The 17,351-nt window shown below is 39.8% G+C and overlaps 1 protein-coding gene across 1 annotated transcript in view; it reads left to right on the plus strand.

The window, feature by feature from the left end:
- Positions 1 to 5,999, plus strand: part of bmper (BMP binding endothelial regulator) — a 135,878-nt gene extending 129,879 nt beyond the window's left edge. The window contains exons 15-16 of the mRNA XM_034174407.1: positions 1,029 to 1,159; positions 4,858 to 5,999. Coding sequence (XP_034030298.1) covers positions 1,029 to 1,159; positions 4,858 to 5,039 — 313 coding nt within the window. The 3' untranslated portion in view covers positions 5,040 to 5,999. The remainder of the gene's footprint in view (positions 1 to 1,028; positions 1,160 to 4,857) is intronic.
- The last annotated feature ends 11,352 nt before the right edge of the window (positions 6,000 to 17,351 follow it).

The following is a 17,351-nucleotide window of genomic DNA, read 5'->3' on the forward strand; positions in this document are numbered from 1 at the left end:
ATGGGAGAAGGTCATGTGGTCAGATGAGACCAGAATAGAGCTTTTTGGAATCAACTCCACTTACCATGTTTAGAGGATGAGAACAACCCAAAGAAAACCATCCCAACCATGAAGCATGGGGGTGGAAACATCATACTCTTGGGGTGCTCTTCTGCAAAGGGGACAGGACGACTGCACCGTATTGAAGGCAGGATGGATGGGGTCATGTATTGTGAGATTTTGGCAAACAACCTCCTTCCTTCAGTAAGTAAGAGCACTGAAGATGGGTCATGGCTGGGTCTTCCAGCATGACAATGGCCCCAAACACACAGCCAGGGCAACTAAAGATGGGCTCCATAAAAAGCATTTCAAGGTCCTGGAGTGGCCTGGCCAGTCTCCAGACCTGAACTCAATAGAAAATCTTTGGAGGGAGCTGAAACTCCAAACCTGAAAGATCTGTATGGAGTGGTGGACCAAAATCCCTGCTGCAGTGTGTGCAAACCTAGTGAAAAACTACAGGAAACGTTTGACCTCTGTAATTGCAAACAAAGGCTACTGTACCAAATATTAACATTGATTTTCACAGGTGTTCAAATACTTATTTGCAGCAATAACATACAAATAAATTATTAAAAAAACATCATACATTGTGATTTCCGGATGTTTTTTTTTTTTAGATTATGTCTCTCACAGTGGACATGCACCTAAGATGAAAATTTCAGACCCCTCCATGATTTCTAAGTGGGAGAATTTGCAAAATCACAGGGTGTTCAAATACTTATTTTCCTCACTGTATATGTGTGTATGTGTGTGTGTGTGTATAAAAACTTCACCAGGAATCCAAATGTAGTGGCACAGAAATAAAAAAAATATTCAGCCTGAGTAAACGTGTCAACATACAGCATGAATCACAATTTTTAACTTTTTCAGTCAACATCCAAACTCAAAACTTCACCCTCAGAGGTGTGAGGACAGACCAAACTGGTTTGAAATCTGACAGGCCTCATAATTTAGATATTTAAATAATCATATGGTGCTTTTCTCTGTAGGTCGTGTGTGACGGACATGTGTGAGTGTCCTGTCCATAAGAACTGCTACTGCGAGTCATTCATCGCCTACAGCCGAGCTTGTGAGAGGGAGGGTGTACCCGTCCTCTGGAGGCCAGATACCGCTTGTGTGGGTGAGTAGCAGAGCTCAGTAACAGGCTCATTTAAAGGGAGACTCCAACAACTTTGAACGTGAAGCCTATTTATTTTCTAGATGTTTTTGGGTTCAGCTTTTCAGTTATGAATAAAGCTACTTTAATCAGTCTCGTGTTTAGTTTGAAAGTTAAAAAAGTCAAGTGCTAAACAACTATACAGTCAAAGTGTATGGTGCAAGCTACAAAGATTACACTAAAATGGATCGTCATCACTGAATTAGCTAAAATTTCATTTGGCACATTAGGAAGCATGAGATACGTCCCTATGGAGGTACACATCTGCATATTTACATCAGTAAATGTAAAGAAAGCTTTTTTTTAAACTGCTAGTTAGAAAGGCAGTTACTTACAGTAGTGTTCAGAATAATAGTAGTGCTATGTGACTAAAAAGATTAATCCAGGTTTTGAGTATATTTCTTATTGTTACATGGGAAACAAGGTACCAGTAGATTCAGTAGATTCTCACAAATCCAACAAGACCAAGCATTCATGATATGCACACTCTTAAGGCTATGAAATTGGGCTATTAGTAAAAACAAAGTAGAAAAGGGGGTGTTCACAATAATAGTAGCATCTGCTGTTGACACTACAAACTCAAAACTATTATGTTCAAACTGCTTTTTTAGCAACCCTGTGAATCACTAAACTAGTATTTAGTTGTATAACCACAGTTTTTCATGATTTCTTCACATGTGCCAAGCATTAATTTTGTTGGTTTGGAACCAAGATTTTGCTCGTTTACTAGTGTGCTTGGGGTCATTGTCTTGTTGAAACACCCATTTCAAGGGCATGTCCTCTTCAGCATAAGGCAACATGACCTCTTCAAGTATTTTGATATATCCAAACTGATCCATGATACCTGGTATGCGATATATAGGCCCAACACCATAGTAGGAGAAACATGCCCATATCATGATGCTTGCACCACCATGCTTCACTGTCTTCACTGTGAACTGTGGCTTGAATTCAGAGTTTGGGGGTCATCTCACAAACTGTCTGCGGCCTTTGGATCCAAAAAGAACAATTTTACTCTCATCAGTCCACAAAATATTCCTCCATTTCTCTTTAGGCCAGTTGATGTGTTCTTTGGCAAATTGTAACCTCTTCTGCACGTCTTTTATTTAACAGAGGGACTTTGCGGGGATTTCTTGCAAATAAATTAGCTTCACACAGGCATCTTCCAACTGTCACAGCACTTACAGGTAACTCCAGACTGTCTTTGATGATGCTGGAGCTGAACAGTGGGTGAGCCTTTGCCATTCTGGTTATTCTTCTATCCATTTTGATGGTTTTCCATTTTCTTCCACGCGTCTCTTTTTTTTTTTCGTCCATTTTAAAGCATTGGAGATCATTGTAGATGAACAGCCTATAATTTTTTGCACCTGTGTCTGTATTCCCCTCTCCAATCAACTTTTTAATCAAACTACGCTGTTCTTGTGAACAGTGTCTTGAATGTTCCATTTTCCTCAGGCTTTCAAAGAGAAAGGCATGTTCAACAGGTGCTGGCTTCATCCTTAAATAGGGGACACCTGATTCACACCTGTTTGTTCCACAAAATTGACAAACTGACTGACTGAATGCCACACTACTATTATTGTGAATACCCCCTTTTCTACTTTTTTTTTTTACTAATAGCCCAATTTCATAGCCTTAAGAGTGTGCATATCATGAATGCTTGGTCTTGTTGGATTTGTGAGAATCTACTGAATCTACTGGTACATTGTTTCCCATGTAACAATAAGAAATATACTCAAAACCCGGATTAATCTTTTTAATCACATAGCACTACTATTATTCTGAACACTACTGTACCTTAGTGTTCCCTGCCTGTGGTGCCGTAGCTTTCCTCTAAGTCCATACAGTCGAATGTTGATGAGCGGCATGTTCTTCTTGTTTACCAACACAGAAGTGAAGACCATTTACAAAGTCATGGCGGAATAATTCGCTAAATTTGAATGTATCGATGAGTCATTTGAATTTGATGTCTGTGAACAAGTGTATGTGCTCATGTAACTAATGTTTAGTCATCTTAGGGCCCAGTCCCACTGGCGTTTAGGAAGATTTGTGTATGGATTGCGCACAAAATTGGCTCATATTCGCTAAACATCCGCAATATCCATGAAACATGCTTGTATGAGTCGGCCGACATCCACACACGTCCGCAATTATCCGCAGAGGCACGTTTTTCCGTTGCCAGGATTTTTGAGCTGCAAAAAATTTTGGTTGCAGACAGTGTTGTGGAAAGTAACTTTGACAAGTTACTTTTTTAGTTGCTTTATACAGGTGCTTTATGCAGTTACTACATTAGCAGCTTTATGCAATTACTTTATTAGAATCTGCAGAAAACTTGCAACTAATAAGTAATGTAACTAATAAGGTAACGAGTAATCTAACTTGGTTACTCGTAAGATTGAGCAATCAGAAAAGTAACTAATCAGCAAAGTAACTAATAGTTACTTTTCTGAGTACTAAATCTTAAAAATAACCAAATTAGATTATGAGTAACTTTATTAATTACATTCAGCAGCTGCCGACAAGGTGTCCGCAGCTGCTAATGAAGTAAATGTAAGAAGTAACTGTAAAATATAACTGTATAGATTAACTAATGAAGTAACTTTCCAAAGTTACTTTCCCCAACACTGGTTGCAGATGACATGGGCCTTACATACTCAATACATGTGCTGCATATTTGCCGTTATCCGCTGATATCCACGACTGACTGGGTATTGCGGCTTGGCAGCAGACTGGGACAGTGTGTAAAACGGATATATAGCATGCCTATCATGTCCACATCACGAACTAAAATAAGTTGTAGCGAATGCATAGATTGGCCACGGATAAAGCGTTTTTATTATGTCTGCTTTGCATCGGATTTGTGGACAATTTGCAAATGCATAACAAACACGTCACGTAAACCCAAAGTACTATATGTGGCAGAAATCAACATACCTGCCAGTCATTGCCAGTCCATCTGTGGAGATGTACAGATGTAGTTATGGATCTCCAAAGACATAGTGTGATAGTTGCTGCCATCCAACAACATACTGTAAAACCCCAGCTGCAGAGAAGTCAGCTGTGGACCTCGGTTCTCTTTCAGAACTTTTATTTAACTCCAACAAAAGGAAGAGTTGCTGTTACAGCCGCAACTCACGCTGAACTCTCTCTTTTTGAAAAAAAAAAGAAAAAAAAAAACACCTTCTCACAACCTCAAGTGGCTTCCCCCCTCCCGCTCCCCAAACTCATGAACAGTTAACCCTTGCATGACAACATTAACATCAACTCTATGATCATTACAATAACAATCAACTTGTGCAAGTCCAGCAATTGCTTCAGCAATTGCATGCGCAATACAACCGCTGTTTCCGTATCACATGCGCAATGCATTGCTCAACGCAATGCTCCGATCCGTGTCCTCAATACATCCGTTATACATCCGTGATTGTTTGTCATATATTTGCTATACATTATTAATATATCTGTAATGCATACTGAGCATTTGTCATTTCAGGCCAGTTTTGTTGCGAACGACAACGAACGCCGAAATTTGTATACTCAGTTTGTGCGCAATTAATCCTCACCCCAGTGGGACCGGGCCCTTAGTGAGGACTTAAACTTCCTTACTAACCAGCCAATTTGTTCTTTCCCATTTCTAATTCCCCACTTCCTTCTCTCTCCAGCTACCCAGTGTAAACATGGCGCAGTGTATGACACCTGTGGTCCAGGCTGCACCAAAACCTGCGACAATTGGAACGAGATCGGACCATGCCACAAGCCCTGTGTAGCCGGGTGCCATTGCCCTGCCAACCTAGTGCTGTTCCAGGGCCGCTGCATTAAACCCACAGCCTGTCCTGGTCGGTGACCCTTGTGAACTTTGGGGGGGGGGGGGGGGGGGGGTGTGTGAAGGAACAGGTGGATATTTAGTAACAATCTTAGGGGGCCAAACTAGACAAAAGTAAAAAAGAAATAGAGGCCAAAAGGAGCTCAAAACAGTCCTGGGTTCAAATGAAACATTTTATTGGGACACATCTATCACAGACAGAGTGTGACGCTACAGTAATATCACATCAGACATAAAGTTCAAGATGGGCCGAAGGAAAATTGGCCTGAATGTGGATGTCCTTGTTCTTCCTGTAATACCACTCACCACCACTGAGGTTCCAGACATCAGTCTTGAGGTTGAACTTGTTCCCAGAAGGAAACTCACAAGTTCTATTGGGAGGACTGAGGAATTTCTGGTGAACCCAGTTTGAGGACTGTTCAAGCTCAATGCCATGGACCCTAAGGAAGGAACTGGGTATATGAACTAAAGCCAGTGTGGCCCCTGAAACTTTCCCAAGTGGGAATCTGAATATCTCTGTGGGAAATGGGGGATATTTAAAGTGCAGAGACTCTGATGTATCACACCAAACTGCCCCCATGATCTATATTACATCATTTCATAGTGTAAGCTAGCCAGATTTATATGAAAGACAGCTTTTATATTATTGTTGACATTATTTGTTGTTAATATTGTTAATTTATATATCTATCAAATGACACATCGTAGCAAGAGCCAGAATCATGAATATGCGTGTTATAAATGATTTAAAAAGGGAGACAAGCTATTTATGTATTTGTGTACTTTTATGTTTCTGATTGAAGAGAAATGCCCAAATGTGACTCACTTGTTGCACCATCGCAGGGATAAAGTACTGTAATGTATTATGCTCCATGTTGAGGCTGATGTGGTTCAGATCAAACTGAAGGTGTTCATGCAAGCAAATGTTTCATTTCACCCTGATTATTTAAGACCAACAATATAATATTTTGTCAAATCTTTGCTTAACTGCGGTCTTTGCTTTTTAAGTGTTTTTAGAACATGTTAAGGAAGGGAACAGTCAATAGGAGGAGGTTTGTTCAGATCTCTAAACAAAAAGATAAACAGGAGACAGGGAAGAATTCTTACATAGTATTTGTCAGAATTTAAGGTAGTTGTCCTCCAAAAGTTGAAATCCCAAAGCTTATTGGGTAGAAATATACACATGCTCAGTAGTGCCCAAAGTTTTGTGAGCCCTTGAGCTATTACGTGTCTGAATGTAGGAATGACATTAACTAGAAGCACTCGGAGAGTGCAAACCTCCGCCAAGGCCATGGGGTCACTGACGCCATAACATCTACACGCCATGGAATCACTGAACCTATAAAAGTCTAACAATGATGATTGCTAGTAAAAAAAAGTTTTGATGATTGCTAGTAAAAAAAAGTTTCATCTGCTGTGACTGGATAGCATGTATCCTTAGCGCTTGGCATCACAGTTTATTGCAACTTGTACCTTTCCCAGAAGCTACTGTCATCTGAGCACTGATATTGATATTGCATGTGCTTATAGACAAAAACAAATGAGACAAAATTCAATTTATTATTAAACTAAACTGCAAATATATGAATTTTTTTAACATTTATGAAACACTTCTCTAAATAAATAACAGTAAATTCTGAAATAGAACTATTTTTTAAGTGTTGCATGTGCACAGTGATCTATTCAACAATTCAGTGTTACAACCAAAACTATGATACATACACTTTCCTTTATATTTGACATCCTTGACCATGAAAACATACCACTAGAACTTGGAATCACTTTTATGTCTTTATTAATTCAAAAGTTATTGTATAAAAACGATTTTTCGGTAATGGCGGTTTTCTTCTGGATCTAGCTCCATAACATTTGAAGCTACATCAAATCTGATGACACCTTACTGAATCAGTACAGATTCAGCTACAATTTGGTGTTAGTTGTGCATCTCTAGCTTCATTTGTCACATCACACTAACATTTTCTATTTTCCCTATATTTTTGCATATTCTGGATCACCAGATCCGGAATCCGGATCCGATCATCACCAAACTTTGTTGTGTGATAGAACATTTGACTATGTTACACCCTAATTTTTTTCAAGCCTTTCTGCCTTGTTTTTGTGGAGTTAGAAACTATAATGTCAAAATTCCCCCTATCCCGCAATGGTGAAGAATCCTTTAAAAAATTCCTGGATCCGGATCACCACTAAAATTTAATTACTTGTTCCTCTTGTCATTCCCAACCACTCCACAAAATTTCATCAAACTCCGTTCAAAACCTTTTGAGTTATCCTGCTGACAGACAGACAGACAGACAAACAAACTCGACCGAAAACATAACCTCCTTGGCGGAGGTAATAAATAATTCAGGATTCTGCATATAAAAATGTTATAAAATGATGCCCTTTAAACTCTGAAATCTAATCTTTGCAACATGACATAAATAAAATAAAAATATTAAAGCCACAATTATCAGCTGCTTAAGAAATTGCACCCTTTAGAATAACACAAATCATTTTTACAGCCAGTTTTCCCTCAGAAAAGTCAGGGGATGGACACCTAAACATTTGCAAGTCACTGAATATGACTTCAAATCCATCAGTTATTAAGAAATACAAACAATATAGTACTGGATGATAAATCTGTCTGGATAAGGCAGTTCTCAAAAACCTGAGACTGTGCAAGAACTAGACAAGAAAAGCACCAGACAACCCTAAAGAAGTTACCTGCTTCTAAACGGACTGCATTTATTTACTGCTTTTCCATCTGCATCAGACACTCAAAGTGCTTTACAATTATGCCTCACATGCACCCATTCACACTCACACACCGATACCAGGGTGCTGCCATGCAAGGTGCTCACTACACACCGGGAGCAACTAGGGGATTAAGGACCTTGCCCAAGGGCCTTAGTAATTTTCCAGTCAGGCTGGGGTTTGAACCGAGGATCCTCTTGTCTCAAGCCTAATGCTTAACTACTAAACCATCACTTCTCCCTCACCGCTTCAGTGATTGGAGAATTTGTGCATAGTGCAAGTTTTGCATTTTTGCATCACCACTCACAGCTTCATACTGGAGTTGAGCAGAGGATTTTCATAGAGCAAAACTGATAAAATCTTGGCTTACATCTCCCATGTGCCTTAATGCAAACTGTAGCTGAACTTTCACATTTCTTTTTAAGAAAATCCAGACTACTTCATCATGAAATTTTATAACTGGTGATGGAAAATTCAAAACAATTTCTTCAATCACTGCCACAAAGGCCTGTAACTTCTTCAGGGTTATTTGGGTGTTTTGGTGGATTCCCTCACTAGTCTCCGCCTTGCATGGCCATTGACTCTTTGAGAACAGTCTACTCCAGACAGATTTACCATACAGTACATTCACACAGTACCATACTGTTTGTAGTTCTAATTAATTTATGTACATGAAATCTAAGACATATTCAGTAACTGTTCATGTATCCATCCCCTGAATTGTCTGAAGATAAATGAAATAAAACTATAAAAGCCAAAATGATGGGTTGCATAAACTAATGGAACCCTTTAGTGTAACACCACATCTACAGCCAATTATCTTAAATGTTATGCTATAGAAATTAGTTTTCACTTTGAATTTAAAAGGCATTATTTTAGATTTTTTTTTATATAGAAGCCTCATTTTTATTTATTTTTTAAATATGATCTCATTACAACATTCAGATGTGTAGTAGCTCAAGGGCTCACAAACCTTCAAGTACCACTGTACACTTCATTGAATATTTTACAAAGAGAAAAATATACAATTTTTAAGTGCATTTCTAAACTTTATTACACTTCAGTCAAGAAAGCATGTTTCACATAAACAGCATAAAAATAAACAAGAAAAACACAGCACCACCAACCGATGAAATAGATTTTTATAGTTTATATAAATTTATATTTTCACTTGCAGTAATATATGTACAACAATTTACTCTGTGAAGCAAAACAACTGACAACTGTTATGGCGATCAGTATTTTGTGCTCCCGTCACAAAATGAATATGTGATACCGTCATAAAAATGCAGCGCTTTTTGTGATGGTATCACGAACCATAGATTAATTTACATTTCATGATGCCATCACATGAGATTGGGTTGCCCATTAACATTGAATAAATTAAATAAAATTAAATAAATCTTGTCTGTTCTGCTGTGAGTCAAGAACATATGAACTGTGTTTTGAGGTCTCTAAAACAAAGGACAGAAAACACCAACACCAGTTACATCCTCTATGGTTGGAGATTATCTGCTGTTATTAACACAGCAATTTAAGGGTTTCACTTAACATTACACACCCATTTGGATTAAACTCATTATTGGTAAATATTTGAAAATGCAGTTAACATGTTCTAAGTGGTAAATGTGTATTTAAAATGATCTTGGGGTAGAAAAAAAAATCAGAATGACTGATTTTACAATCAGAAAGCACATGTAGTATCTGCTACAGTCATTTCAATTTTTAATGCAGAATATGTCATTTTACATGAATTATCACTTCAAAGTTTAAATAGTTATTCGTTTATTGTGAGAAAATGAATGATATTATAACCACAGTGATATGAAAGTGATATGAAAATCAATATTTGGCATCTAAACATTTAAATGTTGGCTAAAAAAAATACTTAAAGTGATTCTACATCAACAGCTGAGAAACTGGTTGATCACTTCAGACGTTTTGATGGATTGATATTTTTAAATCAACTTAATGTGCTGCAGACATGTTTTGTGTTTAAGTCCACACTCAAAATTGCTGATAACTGACAATCACACAGTGAATGTCTTTCTTTGAATGATTGATGTGTTGATTTCATAGGTTTTTTTTTTTTTTTTTTTGCATGAGGTTAATTTATATTTATTACTACTCTGCAGGTGAGCACTTTAAGTAGACACAATTTACAGGCAGAAGCATGGAAAAAATAAATAAATAAATACAATTGTGATGACAGAATAAATGTTGAGGCCACAAACAATTTTTTTGTTGTATACAGCTTTAGCTATTGAATGTTTCTATTCTAAATATTGCCAAACTTGATGATCTATCTATATTATAATAACCAAGTGGCCTCTGTGTGTGTGCGCATGTGTTTGGCTTCAATCATGGTGAAACCGGGGACTGCTGGCATTTGCCGTTTATGTATTTTGGGTCAAGGATGAACGCTACAAAAATGGAAAGTTGATAGGACAAATTATTTTTTGAGAAATTAGTAGAGAAGCTTGAATCTTCGACTGGACTGGGTTGCTTGATGCGAGGATGTTTCGCTTCAAATCGCAGAAGCTTCCTCAGCTAAAATTCTTGCTCTCGTGGTCTGACTTCTGTCTTGACTCTTGTAGAGAAGAAGAGAGTCTTCTTCTCTACAAGGGTTCTTGACTCTTGTAGGAAGCTCTGAGGAAGCTTCTGCGATTTGAAGCGAAACGTCCTCGCGTCAAGCAACCCAGTCCAGTCGAAGATTCAAGCTTCTCTACTATGGAAACCACCTGGACAACTGAGAGCCTACACAGAAACATTGAGAAATTAGCCATTTTAGCTAACCAGTAAACAATGGACATTGTGCTGCAATGAGTTCAGGGAGTTCAGGGTTTTAAATGTTGTTATTGTGGTTCATGTTATGGCCTGGTCACAGCATATGACAATTCCTGAAAGAAGGGGAAAAAAAAGTAAAAAAGTCACAAATCGTTGAGAAAAGGTGGAAGAATGAGCTTTATCACTGAATAGCCTGCGAATCAAGATGGCCCAAAAAGAATGAAAGCAGAACAAAATGAAACCGAAGCTAACGTTGATCTCAACGCTGTAAATGAAGCGCGCCTGGAGCCACTGCTGGAACAGTGTGTGTCTGCGTCTCTGTGTTCCAGGACTCGGCGCTGGGACGGAACTCTGTAGTGCCTGAGTCCTGGAGAAACTGCAAACAGAAGCGTGTGATCCGACCCACTGTGGAGATCTGTGCGCACGTCGGTGAATCTACCTGCTCTGGTTCCTCGTCCAGAACAAAAGAGGGCTCATCTCCTTCATCATCAGAATCCTCACTGTATAGTTTAGACTGACGACATGCTGCGCACTCCGTCTTGCTCCAATTAAAAACAAAAACCAAAAAAAACTGCAGCGCTTGCTCAACATTCATAAGACGCCTCATTTTTACAAAACAAAAAATACCACCACACTAACCACACACGCTAAATACTCCATACTCCAAATACTGGGTTTTCTGTTTTCATATGTCACACCTCTGTGGATAAAAGCTGTTCATGCACAAATGTCCACTGGTGCTGGAACTTTTTCCACACTTGACGCTTAAAGTCCATGCTTCTGTAAACTGCCATCTGGTTTGCACAAACAGAGATCACAGCAGGCGACACAAAATATTACGTTGTGTCGGCCCTCAGCTCTATAGAAACAAACGAGGCTGATCGCGCTCCAGCAAAGCCCCATTCAGCTGGTCAAAGGAAGTCAAACTAAACACTAACGTTACAAAAACTAAACAAATGATTAAAAAAAATCATCAAGAACTACAGTAAAATGAAATACAGACGAATTGAGGTTTTTGGTGGCATTCGTTAAAATTTTTCAACAGTTTAAAAATTCTGACAAGCTGCAGGAACAAAGCTGCGCAAAGGTTAAACGATGCCAAGAAAAGTCAACGAAAGTCCAGATCTCTTGTTTCATTTGGGCTTCGCTGCCCTTCGTTAAGTGCCATATAACTGGGCCTTCAGTTTAACAGTGTTGTTACTGTTATTTATTGTGATTTTGAAGTTGAATTGGTATAGTCAATTTAGTTAAGTGTCATATTCCTGTTACCAGGAGTGACTTAAGTAGCATGCTCCTGGTACCATAAGTGAAACGTGTAGTGCTTTAATGTCTTCTAATGTCAAATGAAAAGCACCTACTTACATCAGAATGCAGAAAAGACAAAAAGCTCTGCCTGCATGCGTGCAATTTTGATCATGCACAAACTGGGGAGAGCTGACATTTGCCGTTTGGTATGTTTATGTATTTTGGGTCAAGGATGAACAGCGCCAAAACCAAACATTGACAGGATTAATATTTTTATGCCACATTCACACCGGGTGTGACGCAATGCCACAAATTTGCGTCCGTTGCCACGAATTTCCCGGTGTGTCGCTCTGCTTTTGCTGCGAAAATTGGCCCCAGTGCGTCATCAAATAGGATGAGCTTCCATTCCGCTCGCCAGCTCCGGTTGTTAGTCAAGTTAACATGGTGGACCTTGATCACATGGAGTGAGTTACTGTGCTCTTAATTGTCGTGGAAAGCTGACAAACGTTGCCAGCGGCGCCGTCCCTGGGTTCACAACATCCTCACGGGGAGTTTCATTATTTGCTGCAGGAGCTGCGTCTGGATGATGCCCACTTTCAGCGGTCTTTCAGCTGCTGCTCGCTCTCTGTCATAGTTGTGTTTATAAACCAGTCACCATTTGCTTTATTATACATCTGTGTAGTTAATAAATAAAAATCTTCACGGATGATTCGCTCGCACGCACGTGAAAAAGAAAAACTGTCGGCTGCCGCTGATGTGCTGCAGCTCGCTCTTCCCTCAAACTCTGTCATAATTGTGTTTATAAACCAGTCACCATTTGTTTTATTATACATCTGTGTAGTTAATAAATAAAATAATCTTCACCAATGATTCACTCTCGTACGCATGTGAAAAGAAAAAAAGAACTGTCCGCTGCTGAGGGGCTGCTGCTCGCTCTTCCCCCAAAAAATCTGTCATAATTGTGAAATAAAAGGACAAAAGGGACATACATCCTGCTCACAGGCTGGCTACAAGAGACAGGACATGTTCACATCCAACTCAGTCAAACTCCAGACATCTCCACGTCATTACATATCCAGTCCCTGATTGGTCATCGCAGCATGACAAGACGAAAAAGTTCAGATTTTTCAACTTGGGGAGGAGGGCAACATGACGTGATATCGTGCCACAAATGCACCAATCACGTCGCTTCATTCGCGTCCATCGCGTTGCATGGCTTGGCGCCACAACGCGTCGTTCCATAGGGATTACATGGCAACCTGTCGCCGCTGTCGCTCACATCTCGCCCAGTGTGAACGTGGCTTTAGAGAAGCTATGTATAGATTAGCTAACAACACGGAACAATGAGCATTGATATTTACCTTCTGAACTCACACACCAATCCAGCAGGAGGTGGTAAATCATCTATATATTAAAAGCATGAGCGCATGATTTTATTTAGTAAGTTCAATGTAACTACATAATATAATTGTAAATATGTTAAAAATACATGGATGACACAAGAAAGTGAAAACACATTTCTATTGCGGTCAACTTAAAAATGAAATGACAAAATAGAAGTAATAATTAAAAATAATAATAATACTTATAATAATAATAGTGTGTATATGATAACAAGAACTTAAACAACTTATAAATACATTAAGACACTAAATTAACATTAAAAATTATGTAATAAACACGAAATACAAAGGTTGAGTTCTTCTAAAACATTCTAGAATCACACACCATTCCAACTCATTATAGAAACTTTTTTTTACTATGCTTGAAAAATGTCAGCTACCTATTTTATAAACTCTCCCCAATCTAGAGCCCGTGGATCCCTACAGGCAACGCACTAGTGATAATTTCCTCACTGAATTTTCCCCTATAACAATTCACTGTAAGTGCACCCAAGGGCAGCAGAGTAAAAATTGTTTAAAGTTTCAGTCTAATCATTGTAAAATGAAACCCTTCACTTGTGCAGTGGATTGTGGGTGCTTACTTTATATTATGTATGTTGTAATGTACAAACAATACCTAAAGGCAAATAATAAATACTCACAAGAACAGTCTTGGATAAAACTAAAGAAATACCATCACACTGTCGCAGCCCTGAGCGCACAACAAGGAACATTTCAACTACAATATTCTCAGAATAATGAGACATTCATCCTCATTTCCATTGTGAAATGTTATAAGGCATGAAATGGTGTTATTAGTATAATGCAAAAAGATTAAAAATTAAAAGCGGCGTCTGGGAGGTCTGCTACTCACACGGGATGTGATTGTATGTTTGTACAGACTAAGTCTGGCAAATTCACACCTTCTGTTTATAGATCAGTTGGAACATTAGTTGAATTAAAATTAAAAATTAAAATTGGCTATGCACTGACATTCTCCATCCAACCTGATGGAGCTTGAGAGGTGCTGCAAGGAGGATTGGGCAAAACTGCCCAAAGATAGGTGCACCAAGCTTGTGGCATCATATTCAAGAAGACTTGAGGCTGTAATTGCTGCCAATTGTTCAACAAATTATCCAGCAAAGGCTGTGAATGCTTATGTAAATGTGATTTCTTATTTTTTATTTTTAATAAATTTGCAAAAAAAAAATAAAAATAAAAATCCCCATGTAGTCATTACGGGATGTTGTGAGTAGAATTTTGAGGGAAAAATGAATTAACTCAATTTTGGAATAAGGCTGTACGAGGTCTGTTAGAAAAGCATCGGACCTTTTTATTTTTTTCAAAAACCTGATGGATTTGAATCACGTGTGCTTGCATGAGCCAACCTTGAACCTTTGTGCGCATGCGTGAATTTTTTTCACGTCTGTCGATTGCGTCATTTGCTTGTAAGCAGCCTTTGTGTGAGGATGGGTGGAGTCTCTTGTCGTTTTTTCTTTGCAAGGAAATGGCGGAATGACTGGAGCAGTGCGACTGTCATCAAATTTTGCCAGAAACTGGGCGACAGCCAGGTGGAAACCATTCGGATTATTCAGATGGCTTTCGGTGATGATGCTATGGGCATCACACAGATTAAGGAGCGGTACAACCGGTTTAAAGACGTCCGCACAACGGTGGAGAGCGAGCTGCGCTCCGGTCAGACAGCAACATGCTGAAATGACCGGATCATTCCAAAGTGAACACTGTGGTGATGTGGGACCGTCATGTGACTATCCGAGAAATTGTGGAAGAGGTGGACATCAGCACTTTTTCGGCACATTCCACTGTGACAGAAGATTTTGCCATGAAAAGAGTTGCAGCAAAATTCATGCCGATGGCTTTGGCACAAAGCTGATGGTGGAACAAAAGCGCCACCGTGTTGAAGCCTCACAGGACATGCTGTAACATGCCCAGCTCTTCCACCATTCGGAAGATTCAGACGGCTTTCGGTGGCTTTTCAGTCGTGTGACTATCTGAGAAATTGTGGCAGAGGTGAGCATGTCACAACATGTCCTGTGAGGCTTCAACACGGTGGCGCTTTTGTTCCGCCATCAGCTTCGTGCCGAAGCCATCGGCATGAATTTCACTGCAACTCTTTTCATGGCAAAATCTTCTGTCACAGTGGAATGTGCCGAAAAAGTGCTGATGTTCACCTCTTCCACAATTTCTCGGATAGTCACACGACGGTCCCACATCACCACAGCGTTCACTTTGGAATGATCCGGTCATTTCAGCATGTTGATGACCGACCGGAGCGCGGCGCGCTCTCCACCGTTGTGCGGACGTCTTTAAACCAGTTGTACCGCTCCTTAATCTGTGTGATGCCCATAGCATCGTCATCGAAAGCCGTCTGAATAATCCGAATGGTTTCCACCTGGCTGTCGCCCAGTTTCTGGCAAAATTTGATGCAGTCGCGCTGCTCCAGTCGTTCCGCCATTTCCTTGCAAAGAAAAAAACGATGAGACTCCACCCATCCTCACACAAAGGCTGCTTACAAGCAAATAACGCAATCGACAGGCGTGAAAAAATTCACACATGCGCACGAAGGGTCAAGGTTGGCTCATGCAAGCACACGTGATTCAAAGCCATCAGGTTTTTGAAAAAATAAAAAGGTCTGATACTTTTCTAACAGACCTCATATAATAAAATGTGGAAAAAGTGCTGTGAATACTTTTTGGATGCACAGTATAGCAGCAAATATCACCAAAACTGTCCAATGTTGTTTTACTGATGTGAATAGCAGCATCTCATTACCACATACTCTTCCATTTGGTGGAGACAATTGTGTGTTGAAGAATGTCTGGGGAAAAAAAGTTTCTACCTGACCAGCAGTAAAATGCTGACAGGTAAAAATTTGTGACGTTATTGTTGAAGACGGAAAAACGAGACATTCTGGAGCCAGAGATTGCTGCAATTCAAACCAGAAGAGCATGACTATTGGACTGCGTCAAGTGGGAACAAAACAATCCAATGCTGAAACAATGTTACCATGTGTCTCTTGGGTATCTACTGTAAGTATATAACAGACTTCTTAATACTTAAGCCAGAATAACATGCCACACATTAGGTATGCATTTCTTTGTCCTTGCATTTTCCTGCTGTATAAAGACAGTGGTGGGCTATGTTAGCTTCGATAACATAGTAGAGAAGCTTGAATCTTCGACTGGACTGGGTTGCTTGGCGCGAGGACGTTTCACTTCAAATCGCAGAAGCTTCCTCAGCTAAAATTATTGCTCTGGTAGTCTGACGTCGGTTTTGACTCTTGTAGGTGGGTAAATGCTGTTCATGCTGCTATGAACACTGCCATCTACTGGCCAGTAAATGGCAACGTTCATGGCAGTATTAATACCAAGTGCCACACATTCGTTTAACGTGTTGAATCCACTTAAACAGAATTTTCAGTTTTCAAATTGCCTTTTTTTCCAAATGAAAAAAATTACATATTTACATATACAGCTTTATTTGCAAAACCCATGACACTTTTCAGTAAGTTGTATGTTATACAGACCAACCAACCACTGATGTCAGGAAACTAGTTTACCCATAATGCACTGCGGCATGTGTGTCTAAACGCTAAAACCTTCAAAATTAGTGGATTACTTTAAAATTAAAACACCATTCATTCATTCTCAAACACTTTTCCGGGTTTGGATCGCGAGGGTTACAGCTCCAGCAGGGGACCCCACACTTCCCTTTCCCATGCCACATTGACCACCTCTGACTGGGGGATCCCGAGGCATTCCCAGGCCAGTGTGGAGATATAATCTCTCCACCTAGTCCTGGGTCTTCCCCGGGGTCTCCTCCAAGATGGCCGTGCCTGGAACACCTCCCTATGGAGGCTCCCAAGAGGCATCCTTACCAGATGCCCGAACCATCTCAGCTGGCTACTTTCAACGAGAAGGAGCAGCGACTCTACTCCGAGCTCCCCATGGATGACCGAACGTCTCACCCTATCTCTAAGGGAGACACTAGCCAACCTCCTGAGGAAGCCCATTTCAGCTGCTTGTACCCGCAATCTAGTTCTTTCGGTCATGACCCAACCCTCATGACCATAGGTGAGAGTAGGAACAAAGACTGACCAGTAGATCGAGAGCTTCATTTTTTGGCTCAGCTCCCTTTTCATCAC

This window comes from Thalassophryne amazonica, chromosome 7, assembly GCF_902500255.1.
Source record: "Thalassophryne amazonica chromosome 7, fThaAma1.1, whole genome shotgun sequence".
Taxonomy (NCBI): domain Eukaryota; kingdom Metazoa; phylum Chordata; class Actinopteri; order Batrachoidiformes; family Batrachoididae; genus Thalassophryne; species Thalassophryne amazonica.